The sequence below is a fragment of the Podarcis erhardii genome (assembly GCF_964252035.2).
Source record: "Podarcis erhardii genome assembly, chromosome: 8".
NCBI lineage: Eukaryota > Metazoa > Chordata > Lepidosauria > Squamata > Lacertidae > Podarcis > Podarcis erhardii.
Genome location: NC_138499.1, coordinates 91,230,958 through 91,252,940, shown reverse-complemented (window position 1 = coordinate 91,252,940; position 21,983 = coordinate 91,230,958). Strand labels below are relative to the sequence as shown.

The following is a 21,983-nucleotide window of genomic DNA, read 5'->3' as shown; positions in this document are numbered from 1 at the left end:
GGAGGCTCTTAGGCAGGGGTCAGCAAAGTTCTTCAGCAGGGGGCCGGTCCACCGTCCCTCAGACCATGTGGTGGGCCGGACTATATTGGGGGGAGGGATGAACGAATTCCTATGCCCCACAAATAACCCAGAGATGCATTTTAAATAAAAGGACACCTTCTACTCATGTAAAAACACGCTGATTCCCAGACCGTCCGTGGGCTGGATTGAGAAGGCGATTGGGCCGGATCCGGCCCCTGGGCCTTAGTTTGCCTACCCATGCTCTTAGGACTCAGGTGGGCATGAGCAATGCACCAGTTTGCTTACTCAGCAGGATGCAGGCTCTTAATGTGAGAGCTGGAAGCACTCAGCAGGAGACCCAGAGGAGAGATCCAGATTGGTGCTATGTGACAAAAGTTCCAGCTATCTGTGGGTCCAGACCCTGAGGGATAGCTCAGTCAGTAGAGCAAGAGGCTCTTAATCTCAAGGTCACAGGTTTGAGCCCCACAGAGGGCAAAAGATTCCTGTGTTGCAAAAGATTCCAGCATTGCCGGGGGTGGACTAGATGATCCTCATGGTCCCTTGCAACTCTGCAATTCTATGATCCAGCTGTTGTCATTCCTAGGAAGGAATTATTAGCAACTGGCCAAGAACTGGAAAACTCAAGATCTACCCACACTGGAAGAGTGGCAGATGCAGCTGATAGACTATATGCAACTGGCGGAGATGACTGGCAGAATCCGAGATCTGGGAGAAGAAAGGATTGAAGAAGATTGGAAGAAATTTAAGACTTATTTACAAAAATATTGTAATTTGGTTGAACGTTAAGAAGGATGCTTGATCATAAATAACTGGCCACCACTAAATTAGATTGGAATTTGATGATAAATCAGATTAAGGAAAACATAAACCTTTTGGAGAATTGTTAGATTATATTTAAATGATTGGATATAAGATTGCAAACAAGTTGATAATTTGCTTGAAAAAATTTTCAACGATGTAAGTGGGAGCAGAAAACGTGAGGAAGTCCAAAGAAGTTATGAAATTATGTTACGATATAACCAATGCTGTTTATTATTTGTGTATTTCTTTTATAAAAAAAAACCTTAATAAATATTTATATATATATAAAAAGGAATTATTAGCAACTGGAGGGGCATAAGAATTATGATCTTGATTGTAGCCTTATGCTTTATTCTTGTTGTGCATTAATATGATCTAGCCTGGTAGCTTTATACTTGCTGTGCAACCAATAAAGCCCATAATCTTTGTCCATAAGAGTGTTAATTGCCTCCAAAAGCCAATGCAATTCTGGGCTGCATCAATAGGAGTATAGCATCTAGATCAAGGGAAGTAATAGTGCCACTGTATTCTGCTCTGGTCAGACCTCACCTGGAGTACTGTGTCCAGTTCTGGGCACCACAGTTCAAGAAGGACACTGACAAACTGGAACGTGTCCAGAGGAGGGCAACCAAAATGGTCAAAGGCCTGGAAACGATGCCTTATGAGGAACGGCTAAGGGAGCTGGGCATGTTTAGCCTGGAGAAAAGGAGGTTAAGGGGTGATATGATACCCATGTTCAAATATATAAAAGGATGTCACATAGAGGAGGGAGAAAGGTTGTTTTCTGCTGCTCCAGAGAAGTGGACACGGAGCAATGGATCCAAACTACAAGAAAGAAGATTCCACCTAAACATTAGGAAGAACTTCCTGACAGTAAGAGCTGTTTGACAGTGGAATTTGCTGCCAAGGAGTGTGGTGGAGTCTCCTTCTTTGGAGGTCTTTAAGCAGAGGCTTGACAACCATATGTCAGGAGTGCTCTGATGGTGTTTCCTGCTTGGCAGGGGGTTGGACTCGATGGCCCTTGTGGTCTCTTCCAACTCTATGATTCTATGAAATCCAAAAGAGCCACTGTCTTTGGCAGAGCTGGTGAGAGGAGGAGGAGGCAGGATTTCTGCACAAGTGCTGCTAAAGAAAGACCTACATTGGCTCCCAGTACGTTTCTGAGCACAATTCAAAATGTTGGTGCTGACCTTTAAAGCCCTAAACGGCCTCGGCCCAGTATACCTGAAGGAGCGTCTCCACCTCCATCTTTCAGCCCAGACACTCAGGTCAACAATAATTGATAACCAATGAGTGTCAAATCCTTATCATTGATATTTCACTCTTCTTCCACACAGCACTTTCAATCTGCTTGCAGAATTAGATGTGAATTGCCATTTTCTATTTGAGGCCTTGAAGTCATGTCTTCCTTTTCCTGCAGAGCAGCGTCCAGCTCTCCAGAACTTTGGTTGTGTGGTTTTCCGCTTGAGTCATTGAGAAAGTTATGTGAGCCTGAGGCCCACCAAGTGTACTTCAGGCAGCTCCTGATACAGGGAAATTGAAAAAGCTGATAAATGCATTGAGGACATCTGAAAAGGAATGTTAACTTGCTGAACAACTTTGAAAAGTGCTGTCAGAATTAAACCACTTCATCAAGGAAGAGCCCAGACACTGAGATCCAGTGCCAAGGGCCTTCTGGCAGTTCCCTCACTGTGAGAAGCCAAGTCACAGGGAACCAGGCAGAGGGCCTTCTCGGTGGTGGCACCCTGTAGAACGCCCTCCCAGCAGATGTCAAAGAGAAAAACAACTACCAGACTTTTAGAAGACATCTGAAGGCAGCCCTGTTTAGGGAAGCTTTTAATGTTTGACAGACTATTGTAATTTTAATATTTTGTTGGAAGCCACCCAGAGTGGCTGGGGAAACCCAGCCAGATGAGCAGGGTACAAATAATAAATTGTTGTTGTTGTTATTGGCTTGAAGTACTAAATTAAGAAGTACAGATTCAGGAATATGCAAGGGGAAATATCTGTGACAATTAAGACCCATTCTATTCAGGAACTCATTTCACTCCTTTTGTTTTGCTATATACTGGATTAACCAGTATATAAACCCCAGCAAAAATAATAATGCAAAGTCCTACTTCTTACTGAGTGCCAATTAACCAGACAGGAAAATTTGCTATGGGAGGTGGAGTGGGGTAGTGTAACTGGTAGTGGTGGCAAAGCTGCTTCCTTCATAGACCAAGTAGAAGATTTGGAGGAAGGGATTGAGTCAGGATCATGTCCTGGAGAGAAAGCCCTTCTCTCTCTGCACTGTGGTCCCATCCTGATCATTGCTCTTCTCTTCAGCTGGTTTAGTGATACTTGGTTTGGAAATAAAGTATAAGGAAGAAGTTGCTACGTACACTGAACTATAGAAGTTTGTAAATTTGAAGAATTTGAATCCCTAAATTGTCAAAAAGCTTTCTGAATGCTGATGGCAGCTGAGCTGAACGGGGTGGGGAGGAGGAGAGGTATAAAGAAACTAAAATGAAGAAGACTGAACAAAGGCCAAACTTCATGTGATGTTAACCCAGAGGTTTGCCCTTGATTTTTCTTGCAGAAATAGCCAGTGCACCCCAGTATGAATTGGGACCCTGTTGCTATTGAGCAGCATCCAACTGGTGGTTGTGAAACCAACTCATAACATTTATTTCACACTTTAGAATACTCAAAGCAGTTCACACACATTACCTTAGTAAACCTTACTGAAACACAATAGGTTGTTGGGGTGTCACACAGTGTGTGTGTGTGTGTGTGTGTGTGAGAGAGAGAGAGAGAGAGAGAGAGAGAGAGAGAGAGAGAGAGTTAGTTAGTTAGTTAGTTCATGGTAGGTTGTTGTCCTGGTATCTGGCTCAATCTCAACCGCTGTAGAGCCTCTACTCACAACAGACCCAGGCATTGGCTAGACACCTTCATTTACTCTCCCAGTAATTGACAGAAGGCTCTCCTGTGGGAGAATCTGCAGCCAAAACCACAGATGCATGATTTCTAGAGAGCCATAAATGAGACTGTATGATGTCACAACCTCTAAACTTTTGTGGTAGGAAGGAGAACAATAGAAAACTTCATCTTCCTGGCACCAGTGGCATAGCGTGGGGGGTGCAGGGGGGCCCGGCCGCACTGTTTTGCAACATCTGGGGGTTAGGGTTAGGGGGCGCAAATCCACGGGTTAGGGGGCGCAAATTACTTGCCTTGCCCCGGGTGCTGACAACCCACGCTACGCCACTGCCTGACACTGCACACTCTTCTTACCTATGATGGGATAAAGTTGTCTGTGGTCTCCTCAAAGAAGCACACATCATTTTGAATTGAACTATAGACTGTGGAAGTGAAAAGGTAAGCCTGTCTCACATTCTGCCCCTCCCCAAGCTGCTTCTTTGTTTGTAGGTTTATATTGGCCTTGATCAGCTCTGACCTGTGCTGGCTTCCACCTAGTGATCACAATGAGAAAGAAATTCCTCTCCCATTAGTCCTTAGTTGGCTGGGTTCCTTTGTGGGTTGTTGTGGTGTTTTGTGTTGCTGTTTGGGGTTAAAGGCCATTATTTATTTCAATGCGGAGATTATTCTGTAGAAAATACATCCATGGTGATGACCACATCAGTGCCATTTTTAGACTTACAGCGAAGGACCCAGTGAATTTTATTTGTTGTGCTCTGGTGCATCTGTAGAGCAGAGAAGAAAGAATCCAATTACTTTGTGACAATAGGTATCAAACTCCTTCTGAAAGAGTGAAGCCTTGAACATGTGAAACAAGTACCATGGAAGCCAAGTTATTTAACTTTTATTTTTCTATATAAAAGCATTGACTTTTTCATGGATGCTTTTATTAAGGCCAACCTGTGGAGTCTGGACACTTTTGCTGTGTTCACAGCTATGGCTGTTGAAATAGCAGCCATCCTGTCTTTTGTTTTCTAATGTGTAATTACTGCACCAGGCCGAATAAAGGCATGTTTCAAGAAAACGACCTTCATCGTTGCTGCCAGGCTTTGTGTTGTATGCGTTGAGTTATACGCTGCTCCATTCATCAACAACAATAATTCTGCTGCCTTGGGCTTGTTAGAACGATATTTGTTAAGCTCAATAGCGTTGCCCAAAGAGCGTAGCATTTTTCTTTCAGCTTGTTATCATATTCTAAGTAGGGTAGTTTTCTGTGCGTTAGGCCAAAGAAGAGCAGGTGCCTTAAATGTGGCAAAGACTTTGGGCATGATCCAGTGTGAAGTTCTCTGGTGCAAGCCATACTGAAATGAGTGGAATCTGTGCAAGTGGATTTGTGCAGGACTTCTGACATTGTCCCATTGTCATTCTTCTCAGCCACAGAGACTTGTGGAATGAGTGGAGGCAAGGAACAAGCCCAGGAGGGGAAGCTACTGGTACTGGTAACCTCAAGACTTGATTACTGTAATACGCTTTGTGTGGGGCTGCCCTTGAATATGACCCAGAAGCTGGAATAAGCTAATGGCAACGTGCTACTCCTCAATGCAGCCGAGGGAAGTGGTGGAGCAGGAGGCAGCAGTGATCAAACAGGAGGGTGTAGGCTTGTTGCCCAGAATTACTACTACTACTACTATTATTATTATTATTATTATTATTATTATTATTATTAACATGTTCAAAATCACCTTTTTTCCTGAAGGTACTCAAGTCAGCTTATATATAAAAATCAGAACTGCTAAAAACATAGAAAAGGCACATCATTAAAAAGCAATTAAATATTTTTAAAAGTAAAATTATATGCCTATGTAAAATCTATTAAAATCATAGCAATAATTGTAATAAATACTGTGCAGCACCAGCCCTTTTAATAAAAGCTGTCTGTTCCCAAAAGCCTGTTGGAGCAAGATGGTCTCCACCTGCCAGGAGAAAGACACAAAGGATGGAGCCAGTCTAACTCCTCTAGGGAGAGAGTTCCAAAGTCTGGCAGCAGCCACTGAGAAGGACTCACCTCTGGCTGGCCCCACCTTTGCAGATGGGAGCGAACCTATCAGCTTCAATGGAGCACAGTCCTGAAAATCCAAGTGTCAGAGCTGCCCGAGGTCCCAGCTCACAAAGGACCACGCCAGTTCTTGTTATATACAAAAGTCTTTATTGAAGTTCAGTTTCGATTTCAAAGCCGCGGCGCGCAGCTCTACGTCTCAAACTCTAGACCGCTGAAGCTCCGTCTGAATCTCCTCCCCCCAGACACCAGCTTAAGACTCTAGCCTTGCTCCACCTCTTCCTTTGCTCTTTCCTCCTCTGGGTCCGCCTGTCCGCTGGGGTCTTGCCCTTTCTAGACTCTTCTGACGCTGAGTCCCCTGAGTCTTCCCCCTGCCTCCGGCGGGCTTTAGGACCTGGTTCCCAATCCGGGTTTTCTGCTGTCCCGCGCGCCTGTACATTTGAACTTGGCGCGCGCGCCCAGCCGGCAACCTTTCTCCTGACCGTTACACTGCTCCTGTCACTGCTTCCCCCTTCGGGGGGGGGGCTAGCTGGACCTGATCTCCCCTCCGTTCCCTCACTCTGCAATAGAGGCGCGGCCAGCCCTGACTCATCTTCTCACCCTGCTGGAGGAGACGCTGGCCCTGATACATGGGACTCTTCCCCCCCCCCTCCGCTCTGGTGGGGGAACTGGTTCTGATCTCCCACTGCTGCTTTGGGAGTCCCCGCTGGCCCCTTGCTTCTGGTGTGTCCCCCCTGGGACCCCCCTTGCCCTGGCCATCGGCGTCCCCCTCTGGGAATCTTCTGAATCGCTGGAGAAGCTCATGGAATCTCTCGGGCCACTGTCATACTCCCCTACGCTGCCCTCAGATTCTTCCCCTTCGCTCTCCGTTTCCTCTCTCCCCTGTGTCTCTGCTCCTGAGCCCCTGACATCCATCCCCCCCTCGAAGCCCCCCCTTCCCCTTCCCCCTCCCCCTCTTCGGGTGCGGGTTCTGGGTGCTCCAGCGCTGTGGGGGTGAGTGCAGGATACAGTTCTTCCCCCCTGGTGTGCAGCCGGCCGGCTGGGTCTGGCCAGTCTGTAATGGGCTTGTCGACGTCGATCTCCTCTGCTTCCATCTCTCTGCAGCTGTGCTCGAACCCAGGATCCTCCCCCAACACGTCCATGTCCGTCTCTCCCCCCGTTGCCTCAGGGGATGCTGCCTGTAAAGGCCCCCTCAGCAGTTCCCTGCTCCACCCCACCTTGATCGTCCCACCAATAATAGCGGTCTGTGACAGACCCCGAGAGTGATTCCTCTGGGGAGCTTGTTTCTCGCGCCGTTTCCTCAGCTGATGAGAACCCCTGGAACGTGCTGGCTGAAAGTGTGGGTGTGAACAGATATTCGTCGAAATAATCTGCCGGCATAGGTCTGTGTGGGAAGAGTGCATGGAACTCGTCTTTGAGGTAGTGCTCCTCCACGGCATAGTACGGTACCCACCTATTGGCGCTGGCCAGGGTACCTTCCCTGGCGAGGAGATATTCAACCCCCTCTTCCCCCCATCTCGAGTCCAAAATCTCCGTGACCTCGTTGAGTGGCGCCGCTCTCGGCGACCCCCCCCCCCCCGTTGGCGATTTGCGGGGTGGGTCTGGTGCGTTCCCTGGCGCCTGAAACCTGTGGGGTTCCTTGTAGGGTGTGAGCACTGATCTATGAAAGACCGGGTGCATTCTGGAGCCCTCCGGGAGTGTCAACCGGAAGGCTACCGGATTGATTTGTGCCTCGACTTGGTAAGGCCCTAGCTGCTTGTGTCTGAGCTTCTTCTTAGCTAACGTCCTGGCCGGCACTGCCTGGGCTGCTAACCAGACCCAGTCCCCCACCTGGATGTCTTCCCCGACTCTCCTGTGCCTGTCTGCCTGCACTTTATAGGCGTGTTTTGCTAGTTCTAAGTGCCTTCGGAGTTGCTCGTGGACCTCCTGTAATTCCGCTGCCAAGGCCTCTGCTCCCTGTGTCACCCCCTCCCCCACTTTCTCCAATCCCGGGAAGGTTCTGGGATGCCGCCCATTGTTGGCGAAGAACGGTGTCACCCCCGTGGACACGTGCTTCGTGTTGTTGTAGGCAAACTCGGCTAGCGGTAGGTAGTCCACCCAGGTCGAGGGCTGTTGATTCGCGTAGCATCGCAGGTACTGCTGCATGATGGCGTTGACCCTCTCCGCTTGTCCGTTGGTCTGCGGGTGTCGTGCCGACGCTAAGTTGATCTTGACGTTCAGGATGCCCAGCAGCTTCTGCCAGAAGCTCGTGATGAATTGGCGACCCTGGTCGGACAGGATGGACCGCGGTAAACCGTGAACCTTGAACACGTGGTCTATGAACAGCTTGGCTGTCTGTTCCGCTGTGGCCACCTTCGCGCAAGGAATGAAATGCGCCATCTTGGTGAACATGCCTACGACCACGAGTACCGCTGTTTTGCCTCGCGAGCTGGGCAGATCTGTGACAAAGTCCAGGGCCACTTTCTCCCACGGTTCAAGCGGCATCTGTGGCGGTTCCAGCAGTCCCGCCGGCGGACTGTGTACTGGCTTGGCCCTTTGGCATGTGTCACACCTAGTGACGTAATCCGCGACTTCTCCCCTCATCTTGGGCCACCAAAAGTCTCTGGCTACTAATTCCGCCGTCCTGTCCTTGCCGAAGTGCCCGGTGCTGGGCGCGTCGTGTAACTGCTGCAGCACTTTCGCGCGGAGGTCGTCTCCCGGCACGTAGAGGGCCCCTTTGCGGATGAGCAGTCCGTCGCGTATCTGAAACTCTTCGTCTTTCGCTGTGCCTCTTCGCACCTCCTCCATCTTGGATTGTGCGAACGAATCCGTCTGCCGGGATTGTTGTCTCCCGGGATGTATTCTATCCGGAAGTCGAAATCCGCAAAGAACTCCGCCCAGCGGATGTGTCTCTGGTTCAGGAACCGCGCCGTGCGCCAGTACTCCAGGTTCTTATGGTCCGTGCGGACCTGCACCGTGTGTTTGGCTCCGATGAGGAAGTGCCGCCACGCCTTGAAGGCTGCATGGATGGCCAGCAACTCCCTGTCCCAGATGGTGTAGTTCTGTTCCGACTTGCTGAGTTTCCTGGAGTAGAATGCGCACGGCCTCCAGTCCCCTTGCGGATCTTGCTGCAACAGGACTGCCCCCACTGCTCTGTCCGAGGCGTCCGTTTCAACCCTCATTGGTTTGCAGGGGTTGACGTGTAGCAGCTGTTCTTCGGACGCGAAGAGACGCTTGAGTCTCCGAAAGGACTGCTCCGCCTGGTCCGTCCAGGTGAACTTCTTCTTCTTGGAGCTGAGGGTGTCCGTGATGGCCGCCGTCTCCATCGCGAACCCCTTGATGGACTTGCGATAAAAGTTGGCGAAGCCGACGAACTTCTGGACCTCCTTCCGATTGCGCGGGCTCTTCCAGTCCAACACCGAGCGGACCTTGGTGCTGTCCATGACGAGTCCCTTGTCGGACAGCTTGTAGCCCAGGAAATCCACCTCCGTCATGTCGAACTGGCACTTCTCCAGTTTGGCGTAAAGTCTGTGCTCCCGTAGCCTCTGCGGGACCTCCTTGACGTCTCTCTCGTGAGCCTCCTGCGATTCCGAGAAGATCAGGATGTCGTCTAGGAAGCAGACGCACTTCTTGTAGAGGAGTCCCGCTAACACGTGGTGCATGAAGGCTTGGAAACAATGGGAGCCATTTTGCAAACCAAACGGCATAACTCGATATTCGTAGGTGCCTAAAGGCGTAAACATGGCCGTCTTCCACTCATCGCCCTCCTGCATGCGTATAAGGTTGTACGCCCCTCGTAGATCCAACTTGGTGAAGATGCGCCCCTTCCTCACCGTCGCGAGCAGGTCGTCGATCTTGGGCATGGGGAATGCCGTGGGCTTTGTCCTGGAATTGATGATTCTGTAATCAACTACCAACCTCCGTTGGGGCGTGTCTTTCTTCTTCACGAAAAACACGGGACTGCCCCCCCCACTGCTTTGGACTCTTGGATGAATCCTCGCTTCAAGTTGTGATCTATGAACTCCCTGAGTTCTTGCAGTTCGTCTTCAGACATGGAATACAGTTTCCCAGTCGGCAGCGTCGCCCCCGGCAGGAGGTCAATCTTGCAGTCGTAGGGCCTGTGGGGAGGCAGCTTGTCCGCTTCCTTCTCGCAGAAAACCTCCAAAAACGTCTTATACTTGTTGGGTACCGCTTGCACCATGCCTAAGTGTAGCTGTGGGTCATCCTCTTGCCCTTCATCTTCCTGGCTGGTCAGGATGCAGTGTTCTGCGCAGTAGGAGGAGCAGAAGGTCAATTGACGCTGGTACCATGCTAATGCCGGGCTGTGTCTGTCCAGCCAACTCATGCCCAACACTATGGGCGTGTCCGACAGGTGGGTGACGTTGAAGCTGATGACTTTGCGGTGATTTCCAATTTGCATTACCATTGGCGGTGTTTGCTGTACCACCTGTCCTCCCAGTAGCTCTCTGCCATCGACCGTGACGACGTTTAGGGGCATCGTGGCTGGTAGGAGCGCCATGCGATGTTGCTTGATGAAATCCACTCCTACAAAGTCTGCATTACTACCACAGTCAATGGTAATAGGGACTTCCAGGGTGAGTCCATTGGGCAGCTGGAGCGATGCGGTGAGTTGCACCACTGGTTTGGGCGGGAGGGGGTCTGTGGGCTGTAAAATCTCTGGGGGCTGCTTCACTGACTCGCCTGGCTGGGCCCCAGGGCCTCTGCTTCCAACCAGGCTTCGTCGTTTCCCTGCAGCTGTTCCCCCTGCTGAACTGCTCCCCTTACTGTTGCTGAGGCTGCAGTGTGCCTCTGGAGCCTCTGGGGACACTCTTTGGCCATGTGCTGTGCACTGTCACAGATATAACACTTCCTGCTCCCTCTAGGAGCCTTCGCCTTGACTGCTCCTGGTGTTTGGGCTCTGGTTGCTGTCTGAGCCCTGGCACCACCTATCTCCATCGGCTCTTCTCCCCCTCCCACTGGAGGCGTGGATTGTGCGCGCGCTGTCTCTCTGGGTAGAAAGGGAGTTGTTCTGACTGGTGTGCGTGCCATACGTCCCTCATCTCTGCTCCAAGGGCGTTCTTCCAGGCGCACCCCTATCGCCAGCGCTCTTTGAACGACTTCTGTGGTGCTGTTGGGTCTCTCCCCTCTCGCTAATTCATCTTTCACAGCCCCATTCAGCCCCTCCCAGAACAGATCCCAGATGGCAGCGGAGTCCTTCTCCCAGCCCAGCACATTTACTAACGCAAAAAAGCGGGAGTGATATTGTCTCACAGTGGCTTCGCCCTGCTTCAGCCCATGCATTTCCCTCCTGGCCACATCCACATCTACCGTTGATTTAAAACAATTGTCCATAGCCTCAATAAAGGCTTTTGAATCTTTGAGGGCGGGGTCATTTTCGCGCCATAAATTGCGCAGCCACTATTTAGCTTCCCCATGCAGATGAGTTATTATGAAGCCTACTTTCTCCTCCTCATCTCTAAAGTCTTTCCGAAGCAAACTGAGCGCGAAAACTATGTCTGCTCTGAAGTTAGGATACTGCTGCAGGTTCCCATCGAAGTGGGCTACGATGCTGCCCCCCCTCTTCCCGAGGTCAACTCCCTCCGGCTTGGGTCCTAGCAGTCCCTCTTTGCCCAAACGTTCCCACCTGGCTTGCAGATCCCGGCAGAGCGCTGCTGCTTCTTCCTCTCTCTTTTTGGATGCTGCTACTTCTGCGTAAAGCGTCGAGACTGCTTCTGTCAGCTCTTTCACCTGGTCCTCTGTAGTCATCCTTCCCGATCTTCGTGAGCTCGCAAAACACCAAGTTTTGCCCCTCGCTGCGCCAACTCACGCTGCGAGGGTTCAATTTTTTGGAGACGGAGCTTACTGTCCAGTGTGAAGTTCTCTGGTGCAAGCCATACTGAAATGAGTGGAATCTGTGCAAGTGGATTTGTGCAGGACTTCTGACATTGTCCCATTGTCATTCTTCTCAGCCACAGAGACTTGTGGAATGAGTGGAGGCAAGGAACAAGCCCAGGAGGGGAAGCTACTGGTACTGGTAACCTCAAGACTTGATTACTGTAATACGCTTTGTGTGGGGCTGCCCTTGAATATGACCCAGAAGCTGGAATAAGCTAATGGCAACGTGCTACTCCTCAATGCAGCCGAGGGAAGTGGTGGAGCAGGAGGCAGCAGTGATCAAACAGGAGGGTGTAGGCTTGTTGCCCAGAATTACTACTACTACTACTACTACTATTATTATTATTATTATTATTATTATTATTATTATTATTAACATGTTCAAAATCACCTTTTTTCCTGAAGGTACTCAAGTCAGCTTATATATAAAAATCAGAACTGCTAAAAACATAGAAAAGGCACATCATTAAAAAGCAATTAAATATTTTTAAAAGTAAAATTATATGCCTATGTAAAATCTATTAAAATCATAGCAATAATTGTAATAAATACTGTGCAGCACCAGCCCTTTTAATAAAAGCTGTCTGTTCCCAAAAGCCTGTTGGAGCAAGATGGTCTCCACCTGCCAGGAGAAAGACACAAAGGATGGAGCCAGTCTAACTCCTCTAGGGAGAGAGTTCCAAAGTCTGGCAGCAGCCACTGAGAAGGACTCACCTCTGGCTGGCCCCACCTTTGCAGATGGGAGCGAACCTATCAGCTTCAATGGAGCACAGTCCTGAAAATCCAAGTGTCAGAGCTGCCCGAGGTCCCAGCTCACAAAGGACCACGCCAGTTCTTGTTATATACAAAAGTCTTTATTGAAGTTCAGTTTCGATTTCAAAGCCGCGGCGCGCAGCTCTACGTCTCAAACTCTAGACCGCTGAAGCTCCGTCTGAATCTCCTCCCCCCAGACACCAGCTTAAGACTCTAGCCTTGCTCCACCTCTTCCTTTGCTCTTTCCTCCTCTGGGTCCGCCTGTCCGCTGGGGTCTTGCCCTTTCTAGACTCTTCTGACGCTGAGTCCCCTGAGTCTTCCCCCTGCCTCCGGCGGGCTTTAGGACCTGGTTCCCAATCCGGGTTTTCTGCTGTCCCGCGCGCCTGTACATTTGAACTTGGCGCGCGCGCCCAGCCGGCAACCTTTCTCCTGACCGTTACACTGCTCCTGTCACTGCTTCCCCCTTCGGGGGGGGGGCTAGCTGGACCTGATCTCCCCTCCGTTCCCTCACTCTGCAATAGAGGCGCGGCCAGCCCTGACTCATCTTCTCACCCTGCTGGAGGAGACGCTGGCCCTGATACATGGGACTCTTCCCCCCCCCCTCCGCTCTGGTGGGGGAACTGGTTCTGATCTCCCACTGCTGCTTTGGGAGTCCCCGCTGGCCCCTTGCTTCTGGTGTGTCCCCCCTGGGACCCCCCTTGCCCTGGCCATCGGCGTCCCCCTCTGGGAATCTTCTGAATCGCTGGAGAAGCTCATGGAATCTCTCGGGCCACTGTCATACTCCCCTACGCTGCCCTCAGATTCTTCCCCTTCGCTCTCCGTTTCCTCTCTCCCCTGTGTCTCTGCTCCTGAGCCCCTGACATCCATCCCCCCCTCGAAGCCCCCCCTTCCCCTTCCCCCTCCCCCTCTTCGGGTGCGGGTTCTGGGTGCTCCAGCGCTGTGGGGGTGAGTGCAGGATACAGTTCTTCCCCCCTGGTGTGCAGCCGGCCGGCTGGGTCTGGCCAGTCTGTAATGGGCTTGTCGACGTCGATCTCCTCTGCTTCCATCTCTCTGCAGCTGTGCTCGAACCCAGGATCCTCCCCCAACACGTCCATGTCCGTCTCTCCCCCCGTTGCCTCAGGGGATGCTGCCTGTAAAGGCCCCCTCAGCAGTTCCCTGCTCCACCCCACCTTGATCGTCCCACCAATAATAGCGGTCTGTGACAGACCCCGAGAGTGATTCCTCTGGGGAGCTTGTTTCTCGCGCCGTTTCCTCAGCTGATGAGAACCCCTGGAACGTGCTGGCTGAAAGTGTGGGTGTGAACAGATATTCGTCGAAATAATCTGCCGGCATAGGTCTGTGTGGGAAGAGTGCATGGAACTCGTCTTTGAGGTAGTGCTCCTCCACGGCATAGTACGGTACCCACCTATTGGCGCTGGCCAGGGTACCTTCCCTGGCGAGGAGATATTCAACCCCCTCTTCCCCCCATCTCGAGTCCAAAATCTCCGTGACCTCGTTGAGTGGCGCCGCTCTCGGCGACCCCCCCCCCCCGTTGGCGATTTGCGGGGTGGGTCTGGTGCGTTCCCTGGCGCCTGAAACCTGTGGGGTTCCTTGTAGGGTGTGAGCACTGATCTATGAAAGACCGGGTGCATTCTGGAGCCCTCCGGGAGTGTCAACCGGAAGGCTACCGGATTGATTTGTGCCTCGACTTGGTAAGGCCCTAGCTGCTTGTGTCTGAGCTTCTTCTTAGCTAACGTCCTGGCCGGCACTGCCTGGGCTGCTAACCAGACCCAGTCCCCCACCTGGATGTCTTCCCCGACTCTCCTGTGCCTGTCTGCCTGCACTTTATAGGCGTGTTTTGCTAGTTCTAAGTGCCTTCGGAGTTGCTCGTGGACCTCCTGTAATTCCGCTGCCAAGGCCTCTGCTCCCTGTGTCACCCCCTCCCCCACTTTCTCCAATCCCGGGAAGGTTCTGGGATGCCGCCCATTGTTGGCGAAGAACGGTGTCACCCCCGTGGACACGTGCTTCGTGTTGTTGTAGGCAAACTCGGCTAGCGGTAGGTAGTCCACCCAGGTCGAGGGCTGTTGATTCGCGTAGCATCGCAGGTACTGCTGCATGATGGCGTTGACCCTCTCCGCTTGTCCGTTGGTCTGCGGGTGTCGTGCCGACGCTAAGTTGATCTTGACGTTCAGGATGCCCAGCAGCTTCTGCCAGAAGCTCGTGATGAATTGGCGACCCTGGTCGGACAGGATGGACCGCGGTAAACCGTGAACCTTGAACACGTGGTCTATGAACAGCTTGGCTGTCTGTTCCGCTGTGGCCACCTTCGCGCAAGGAATGAAATGCGCCATCTTGGTGAACATGCCTACGACCACGAGTACCGCTGTTTTGCCTCGCGAGCTGGGCAGATCTGTGACAAAGTCCAGGGCCACTTTCTCCCACGGTTCAAGCGGCATCTGTGGCGGTTCCAGCAGTCCCGCCGGCGGACTGTGTACTGGCTTGGCCCTTTGGCATGTGTCACACCTAGTGACGTAATCCGCGACTTCTCCCCTCATCTTGGGCCACCAAAAGTCTCTGGCTACTAATTCCGCCGTCCTGTCCTTGCCGAAGTGCCCGGTGCTGGGCGCGTCGTGTAACTGCTGCAGCACTTTCGCGCGGAGGTCGTCTCCCGGCACGTAGAGGGCCCCTTTGCGGATGAGCAGTCCGTCGCGTATCTGAAACTCTTCGTCTTTCGCTGTGCCTCTTCGCACCTCCTCCATCTTGGATTGTGCGAACGAATCCGTCTGCCGGGATTGTTGTCTCCCGGGATGTATTCTATCCGGAAGTCGAAATCCGCAAAGAACTCCGCCCAGCGGATGTGTCTCTGGTTCAGGAACCGCGCCGTGCGCCAGTACTCCAGGTTCTTATGGTCCGTGCGGACCTGCACCGTGTGTTTGGCTCCGATGAGGAAGTGCCGCCACGCCTTGAAGGCTGCATGGATGGCCAGCAACTCCCTGTCCCAGATGGTGTAGTTCTGTTCCGACTTGCTGAGTTTCCTGGAGTAGAATGCGCACGGCCTCCAGTCCCCTTGCGGATCTTGCTGCAACAGGACTGCCCCCACTGCTCTGTCCGAGGCGTCCGTTTCAACCCTCATTGGTTTGCAGGGGTTGACGTGTAGCAGCTGTTCTTCGGACGCGAAGAGACGCTTGAGTCTCCGAAAGGACTGCTCCGCCTGGTCCGTCCAGGTGAACTTCTTCTTCTTGGAGCTGAGGGTGTCCGTGATGGCCGCCGTCTCCATCGCGAACCCCTTGATGGACTTGCGATAAAAGTTGGCGAAGCCGACGAACTTCTGGACCTCCTTCCGATTGCGCGGGCTCTTCCAGTCCAACACCGAGCGGACCTTGGTGCTGTCCATGACGAGTCCCTTGTCGGACAGCTTGTAGCCCAGGAAATCCACCTCCGTCATGTCGAACTGGCACTTCTCCAGTTTGGCGTAAAGTCTGTGCTCCCGTAGCCTCTGCGGGACCTCCTTGACGTCTCTCTCGTGAGCCTCCTGCGATTCCGAGAAGATCAGGATGTCGTCTAGGAAGCAGACGCACTTCTTGTAGAGGAGTCCCGCTAACACGTGGTGCATGAAGGCTTGGAAACAATGGGAGCCATTTTGCAAACCAAACGGCATAACTCGATATTCGTAGGTGCCTAAAGGCGTAAACATGGCCGTCTTCCACTCATCGCCCTCCTGCATGCGTATAAGGTTGTACGCCCCTCGTAGATCCAACTTGGTGAAGATGCGCCCCTTCCTCACCGTCGCGAGCAGGTCGTCGATCTTGGGCATGGGGAATGCCGTGGGCTTTGTCCTGGAATTGATGATTCTGTAATCAACTACCAACCTCCGTTGGGGCGTGTCTTTCTTCTTCACGAAAAACACGGGACTGCCCCCCCCACTGCTTTGGACTCTTGGATGAATCCTCGCTTCAAGTTGTGATCTATGAACTCCCTGAGTTCTTGCAGTTCGTCTTCAGACATGGAATACAGTTTCCCAGTCGGCAGCGTCGCCCCCGGCAGGAGGTCAATCTTGCAGTCGTAGGGCCTGTGGGGAGGCAGCTTGTCCGCTTCCTTCTCGCAGAAAACCTCCAAAAACGTCTTATACTTGTTGGGTACCGCTTGCACCATGCCTAAGTGTAGCTGTGGGTCATCCTCTTGCCCTTCATCTTCCTGGCTGGTCAGGATGCAGTGTTCTGCGCAGTAGGAGGAGCAGAAGGTCAATTGACGCTGGTACCATGCTAATGCCGGGCTGTGTCTGTCCAGCCAACTCATGCCCAACACTATGGGCGTGTCCGACAGGTGGGTGACGTTGAAGCTGATGACTTTGCGGTGATTTCCAATTTGCATTACCATTGGCGGTGTTTGCTGTACCACCTGTCCTCCCAGTAGCTCTCTGCCATCGACCGTGACGACGTTTAGGGGCATCGTGGCTGGTAGGAGCGCCATGCGATGTTGCTTGATGAAATCCACTCCTACAAAGTCTGCATTACTACCACAGTCAATGGTAATAGGGACTTCCAGGGTGAGTCCATTGGGCAGCTGGAGCGATGCGGTGAGTTGCACCACTGGTTTGGGCGGGAGGGGGTCTGTGGGCTGTAAAATCTCTGGGGGCTGCTTCACTGACTCGCCTGGCTGGGCCCCAGGGCCTCTGCTTCCAACCAGGCTTCGTCGTTTCCCTGCAGCTGTTCCCCCTGCTGAACTGCTCCCCTTACTGTTGCTGAGGCTGCAGTGTGCCTCTGGAGCCTCTGGGGACACTCTTTGGCCATGTGCTGTGCACTGTCACAGATATAACACTTCCTGCTCCCTCTAGGAGCCTTCGCCTTGACTGCTCCTGGTGTTTGGGCTCTGGTTGCTGTCTGAGCCCTGGCACCACCTATCTCCATCGGCTCTTCTCCCCCTCCCACTGGAGGCGTGGATTGTGCGCGCGCTGTCTCTCTGGGTAGAAAGGGAGTTGTTCTGACTGGTGTGCGTGCCATACGTCCCTCATCTCTGCTCCAAGGGCGTTCTTCCAGGCGCACCCCTATCGCCAGCGCTCTTTGAACGACTTCTGTGGTGCTGTTGGGTCTCTCCCCTCTCGCTAATTCATCTTTCACAGCCCCATTCAGCCCCTCCCAGAACAGATCCCAGATGGCAGCGGAGTCCTTCTCCCAGCCCAGCACATTTACTAACGCAAAAAAGCGGGAGTGATATTGTCTCACAGTGGCTTCGCCCTGCTTCAGCCCATGCATTTCCCTCCTGGCCACATCCACATCTACCGTTGATTTAAAACAATTGTCCATAGCCTCAATAAAGGCTTTTGAATCTTTGAGGGCGGGGTCATTTTCGCGCCATAAATTGCGCAGCCACTATTTAGCTTCCCCATGCAGATGAGTTATTATGAAGCCTACTTTCTCCTCCTCATCTCTAAAGTCTTTCCGAAGCAAACTGAGCGCGAAAACTATGTCTGCTCTGAAGTTAGGATACTGCTGCAGGTTCCCATCGAAGTGGGCTACGATGCTGCCCCCCCTCTTCCCGAGGTCAACTCCCTCCGGCTTGGGTCCTAGCAGTCCCTCTTTGCCCAAACGTTCCCACCTGGCTTGCAGATCCCGGCAGAGCGCTGCTGCTTCTTCCTCTCTCTTTTTGGATGCTGCTACTTCTGCGTAAAGCGTCGAGACTGCTTCTGTCAGCTCTTTCACCTGGTCCTCTGTAGTCATCCTTCCCGATCTTCGTGAGCTCGCAAAACACCAAGTTTTGCCCCTCGCTGCGCCAACTCACGCTGCGAGGGTTCAATTTTTTGGAGACGGAGCTTACTGTCCAGTGTGAAGTTCTCTGGTGCAAGCCATACTGAAATGAGTGGAATCTGTGCAAGTGGATTTGTGCAGGACTTCTGACATTGTCCCATTGTCATTCTTCTCAGCCACAGAGACTTGTGGAATGAGTGGAGGCAAGGAACAAGCCCAGGAGGGGAAGCTACTGGTACTGGTAACCTCAAGACTTGATTACTGTAATACGCTTTGTGTGGGGCTGCCCTTGAATATGACCCAGAAGCTGGAATAAGCTAATGGCAACGTGCTACTCCTCAATGCAGCCGAGGGAAGTGGTGGAGCAGGAGGCAGCAGTGATCAAACAGGAGGGTGTAGGCTTGTTGCCCAGAATTACTACTACTACTACTACTACTATTATTATTATTATTATTATTATTATTATTATTATTATTAACATGTTCAAAATCACCTTTTTTCCTGAAGGTACTCAAGTCAGCTTATATATAAAAATCAGAACTGCTAAAAACATAGAAAAGGCACATCATTAAAAAGCAATTAAATATTTTTAAAAGTAAAATTATATGCCTATGTAAAATCTATTAAAATCATAGCAATAATTGTAATAAATACTGTGCAGCACCAGCCCTTTTAATAAAAGCTGTCTGTTCCCAAAAGCCTGTTGGAGCAAGATGGTCTCCACCTGCCAGGAGAAAGACACAAAGGATGGAGCCAGTCTAACTCCTCTAGGGAGAGAGTTCCAAAGTCTGGCAGCAGCCACTGAGAAGGACTCACCTCTGGCTGGCCCCACCTTTGCAGATGGGAGCGAACCTATCAGCTTCAATGGAGCACAGTCCTGAAAATCCAAGTGTCAGAGCTGCCCGAGGTCCCAGCTCACAAAGGACCACGCCAGTTCTTGTTATATACAAAAGTCTTTATTGAAGTTCAGTTTCGATTTCAAAGCCGCGGCGCGCAGCTCTACGTCTCAAACTCTAGACCGCTGAAGCTCCGTCTGAATCTCCTCCCCCCAGACACCAGCTTAAGACTCTAGCCTTGCTCCACCTCTTCCTTTGCTCTTTCCTCCTCTGGGTCCGCCTGTCCGCTGGGGTCTTGCCCTTTCTAGACTCTTCTGACGCTGAGTCCCCTGAGTCTTCCCCCTGCCTCCGGCGGGCTTTAGGACCTGGTTCCCAATCCGGGTTTTCTGCTGTCCCGCGCGCCTGTACATTTGAACTTGGCGCGCGCGCCCAGCCGGCAACCTTTCTCCTGACCGTTACACTGCTCCTGTCACTGCTTCCCCCTTCGGGGGGGGGGCTAGCTGGACCTGATCTCCCCTCCGTTCCCTCACTCTGCAATAGAGGCGCGGCCAGCCCTGACTCATCTTCTCACCCTGCTGGAGGAGACGCTGGCCCTGATACATGGGACTCTTCCCCCCCCCCTCCGCTCTGGTGGGGGAACTGGTTCTGATCTCCCACTGCTGCTTTGGGAGTCCCCGCTGGCCCCTTGCTTCTGGTGTGTCCCCCCTGGGACCCCCCTTGCCCTGGCCATCGGCGTCCCCCTCTGGGAATCTTCTGAATCGCTGGAGAAGCTCATGGAATCTCTCGGGCCACTGTCATACTCCCCTACGCTGCCCTCAGATTCTTCCCCTTCGCTCTCCGTTTCCTCTCTCCCCTGTGTCTCTGCTCCTGAGCCCCTGACACCAAGTTTTTGGAAAAAACACAAAGGTTTTATTGAAAGATTTTCATGAATAACAAAGCTACATATAGTGACTCTGTTTTCAGTTCACGGAGTCTTTTTTAGAGATCAGTTACATCTGGTGTGAGACATTGCTGCCATAGGCATTGTGAGTTTTGGGAGGAGAGAAAGAGGCAGGGGAGAGAAGGGGGTAGTACCCTTTCCTTCTTTTGCATTGTATACATGTGGAGTTTTGTGTCAGCATCACGTGAATAGGTTCATAATCTATTCATGTATTGGTTTTCATTGGCGGTGGTGCGGGAGGTTGGTGAGCAGACATGCCAAGCTGAGTGAGTGTTGTGAGTGAGCATGCCACACCTTGTCTTTAAAGCTTGGCAGGCAGGAAAACCCATTGGCTTCCGCCCAGTCCTGACCTTCTTGCCCTGCTCCTCAGTGCCTGAACTGTGACTCCTCAGCCCTGTATCTGCTGCTGAGTCTGTATCATTATGAGCTTAAATAACAACCTTTTTCTTACTTCCTGGCTAAGAGCCTTTGTCTGCTTGGGTTAGGCAAGAGCCAGGCAGGCACGGCACATTCTCAGGTCAACAGCTACTGAAACTGATTCCATGCAACAGGACCAGATTTTATTTAAATTTTCATAAAATTACAGTGATTACAAAATTACAGTAACATAAATAAAAGCATAATTTAAAAACTGATTATGGAAAAGAAATTAATCATTCAAAGGTCTGTCTAAATAATCAGTTTTCGGGAAACACCTACAAGTAGGCAAGGATAATTCCCACAGAGCCTCTACTGGAGCCAGTGTGGTGTAGTGGTTAAGAGCGGTGGACTCGTAATCTGGGGAACCGGGTTCGCGTCTCCGCTCCTCCACATGCAGCTGCTGGGTGACCTTGGGCCAGTCACACTTCTCTGAAGTCTCTCAGCCCCACTCACCTCACAGAGTGTTTGTTGTGGGGCAGGAAGGGAAAGGAGATTGTGAGCCGCTTTGAGACTCCTGAAGGGGAGTGAAACATGGGATATCAAGTCCAAACTCCTCCCCCCCTCTTCTTCTTCTTCTTCTTCTTCTTCTTCTGGCAGGAAACTCCGCAAGGCAGTTTATCCTCCGCAAGTCTCATATCCTAAATCTCAGAGGCATGGGGAACCACCAGAAATATAGTGGGATGTAATCCACTGAGAGCAGTCAAATACAACATTCCTTGTTTTCCCAGAGTGGACATGCAAGGGGATGTTTGGATCAGCCAGTCAGAACTTCCTGTTCCTCCTGGCCTGGGGCATCCTTCCTTGCATGTGACTAGTGGGTGGGTGTGACCTTTCCAGACCTGGTAAAAGGCCAAGGAATGCTGCCACTCTCTCTCTTTTCCATCTTCTTTTTGTCCTGCGGACTTCGTGGAATGAAGCAGTCCCCAGGTCATCTCCCTTATGGGATAAACCTATTAGTATAAGTTTGTAACTTTAAGCCTTAAGCCTGCCTTCAGGGATAACACTGTGCCCTGCCTGATCATGAGTAAACCTTCTTTTTATTGCTTATGAATAAGACTGTGGTGTCTTTATTCTTTTAGGAGGGATTCAAGGAGTCTTACCAGGAAAATATTAGAACACATCTAAATCTGGACAAGCCAGATTGAATTGCGTATTGTCTTAAGAAACTCACACGAGTTTGCACCTAGTTTTCTGCTGTGTAAATGCACTCTGCTAAGTAAAGGAATTTGCTAGTGTTAGTTAGGAAGGATATTAATAAACAATATATCCTCTCCTGCCACCCTGAACATTCCCACAAGTATGCCATCAGATGATCTCAGTGATCAAGGTAGAACATAAGGGATCAGACAGTTATAGAATCATAGAACGGTAGAGTTGGAAGGGACCATGAGGGTCATCTAGTCCAACCCCCTACAATGCAGGAATCTTTTGTCTATTGTGGACCTCAAGGTTTTGTGAATTAGCACAAGAACACAATTTGGCAAGCAGTACATCTCTTCAGGAACGTCTTCCAAAGTGGTTGGCGTCAGGGCAGAAAGGAGCAATCCTCTCTAATCCAACCCAATCAGCTCCGCCACCCCCCATTTCTTCTTCCTCCTCCTCCTCCTCCTGTTCCAGAGCCTGCCAATCCAACCCCAATAATGCTGTGCTGCATGGCTCAT

At 51.4% G+C, this 21,983-nt stretch overlaps 1 protein-coding gene across 1 annotated transcript in view; it reads right to left on the bottom strand.

Moving 5' to 3' along the window:
* Positions 1–534: 534 nt before the first annotated feature.
* The window catches only part of KIZ (kizuna centrosomal protein), a 187,255-nt gene continuing 165,806 nt past the window's right edge, over positions 535–21,983 (bottom strand). The window contains exon 14 of the mRNA XM_081872702.1: positions 535–550. Coding sequence (XP_081728828.1) covers positions 541–550 — 10 coding nt within the window. The 3' untranslated portion in view covers positions 535–540. The remainder of the gene's footprint in view (positions 551–21,983) is intronic.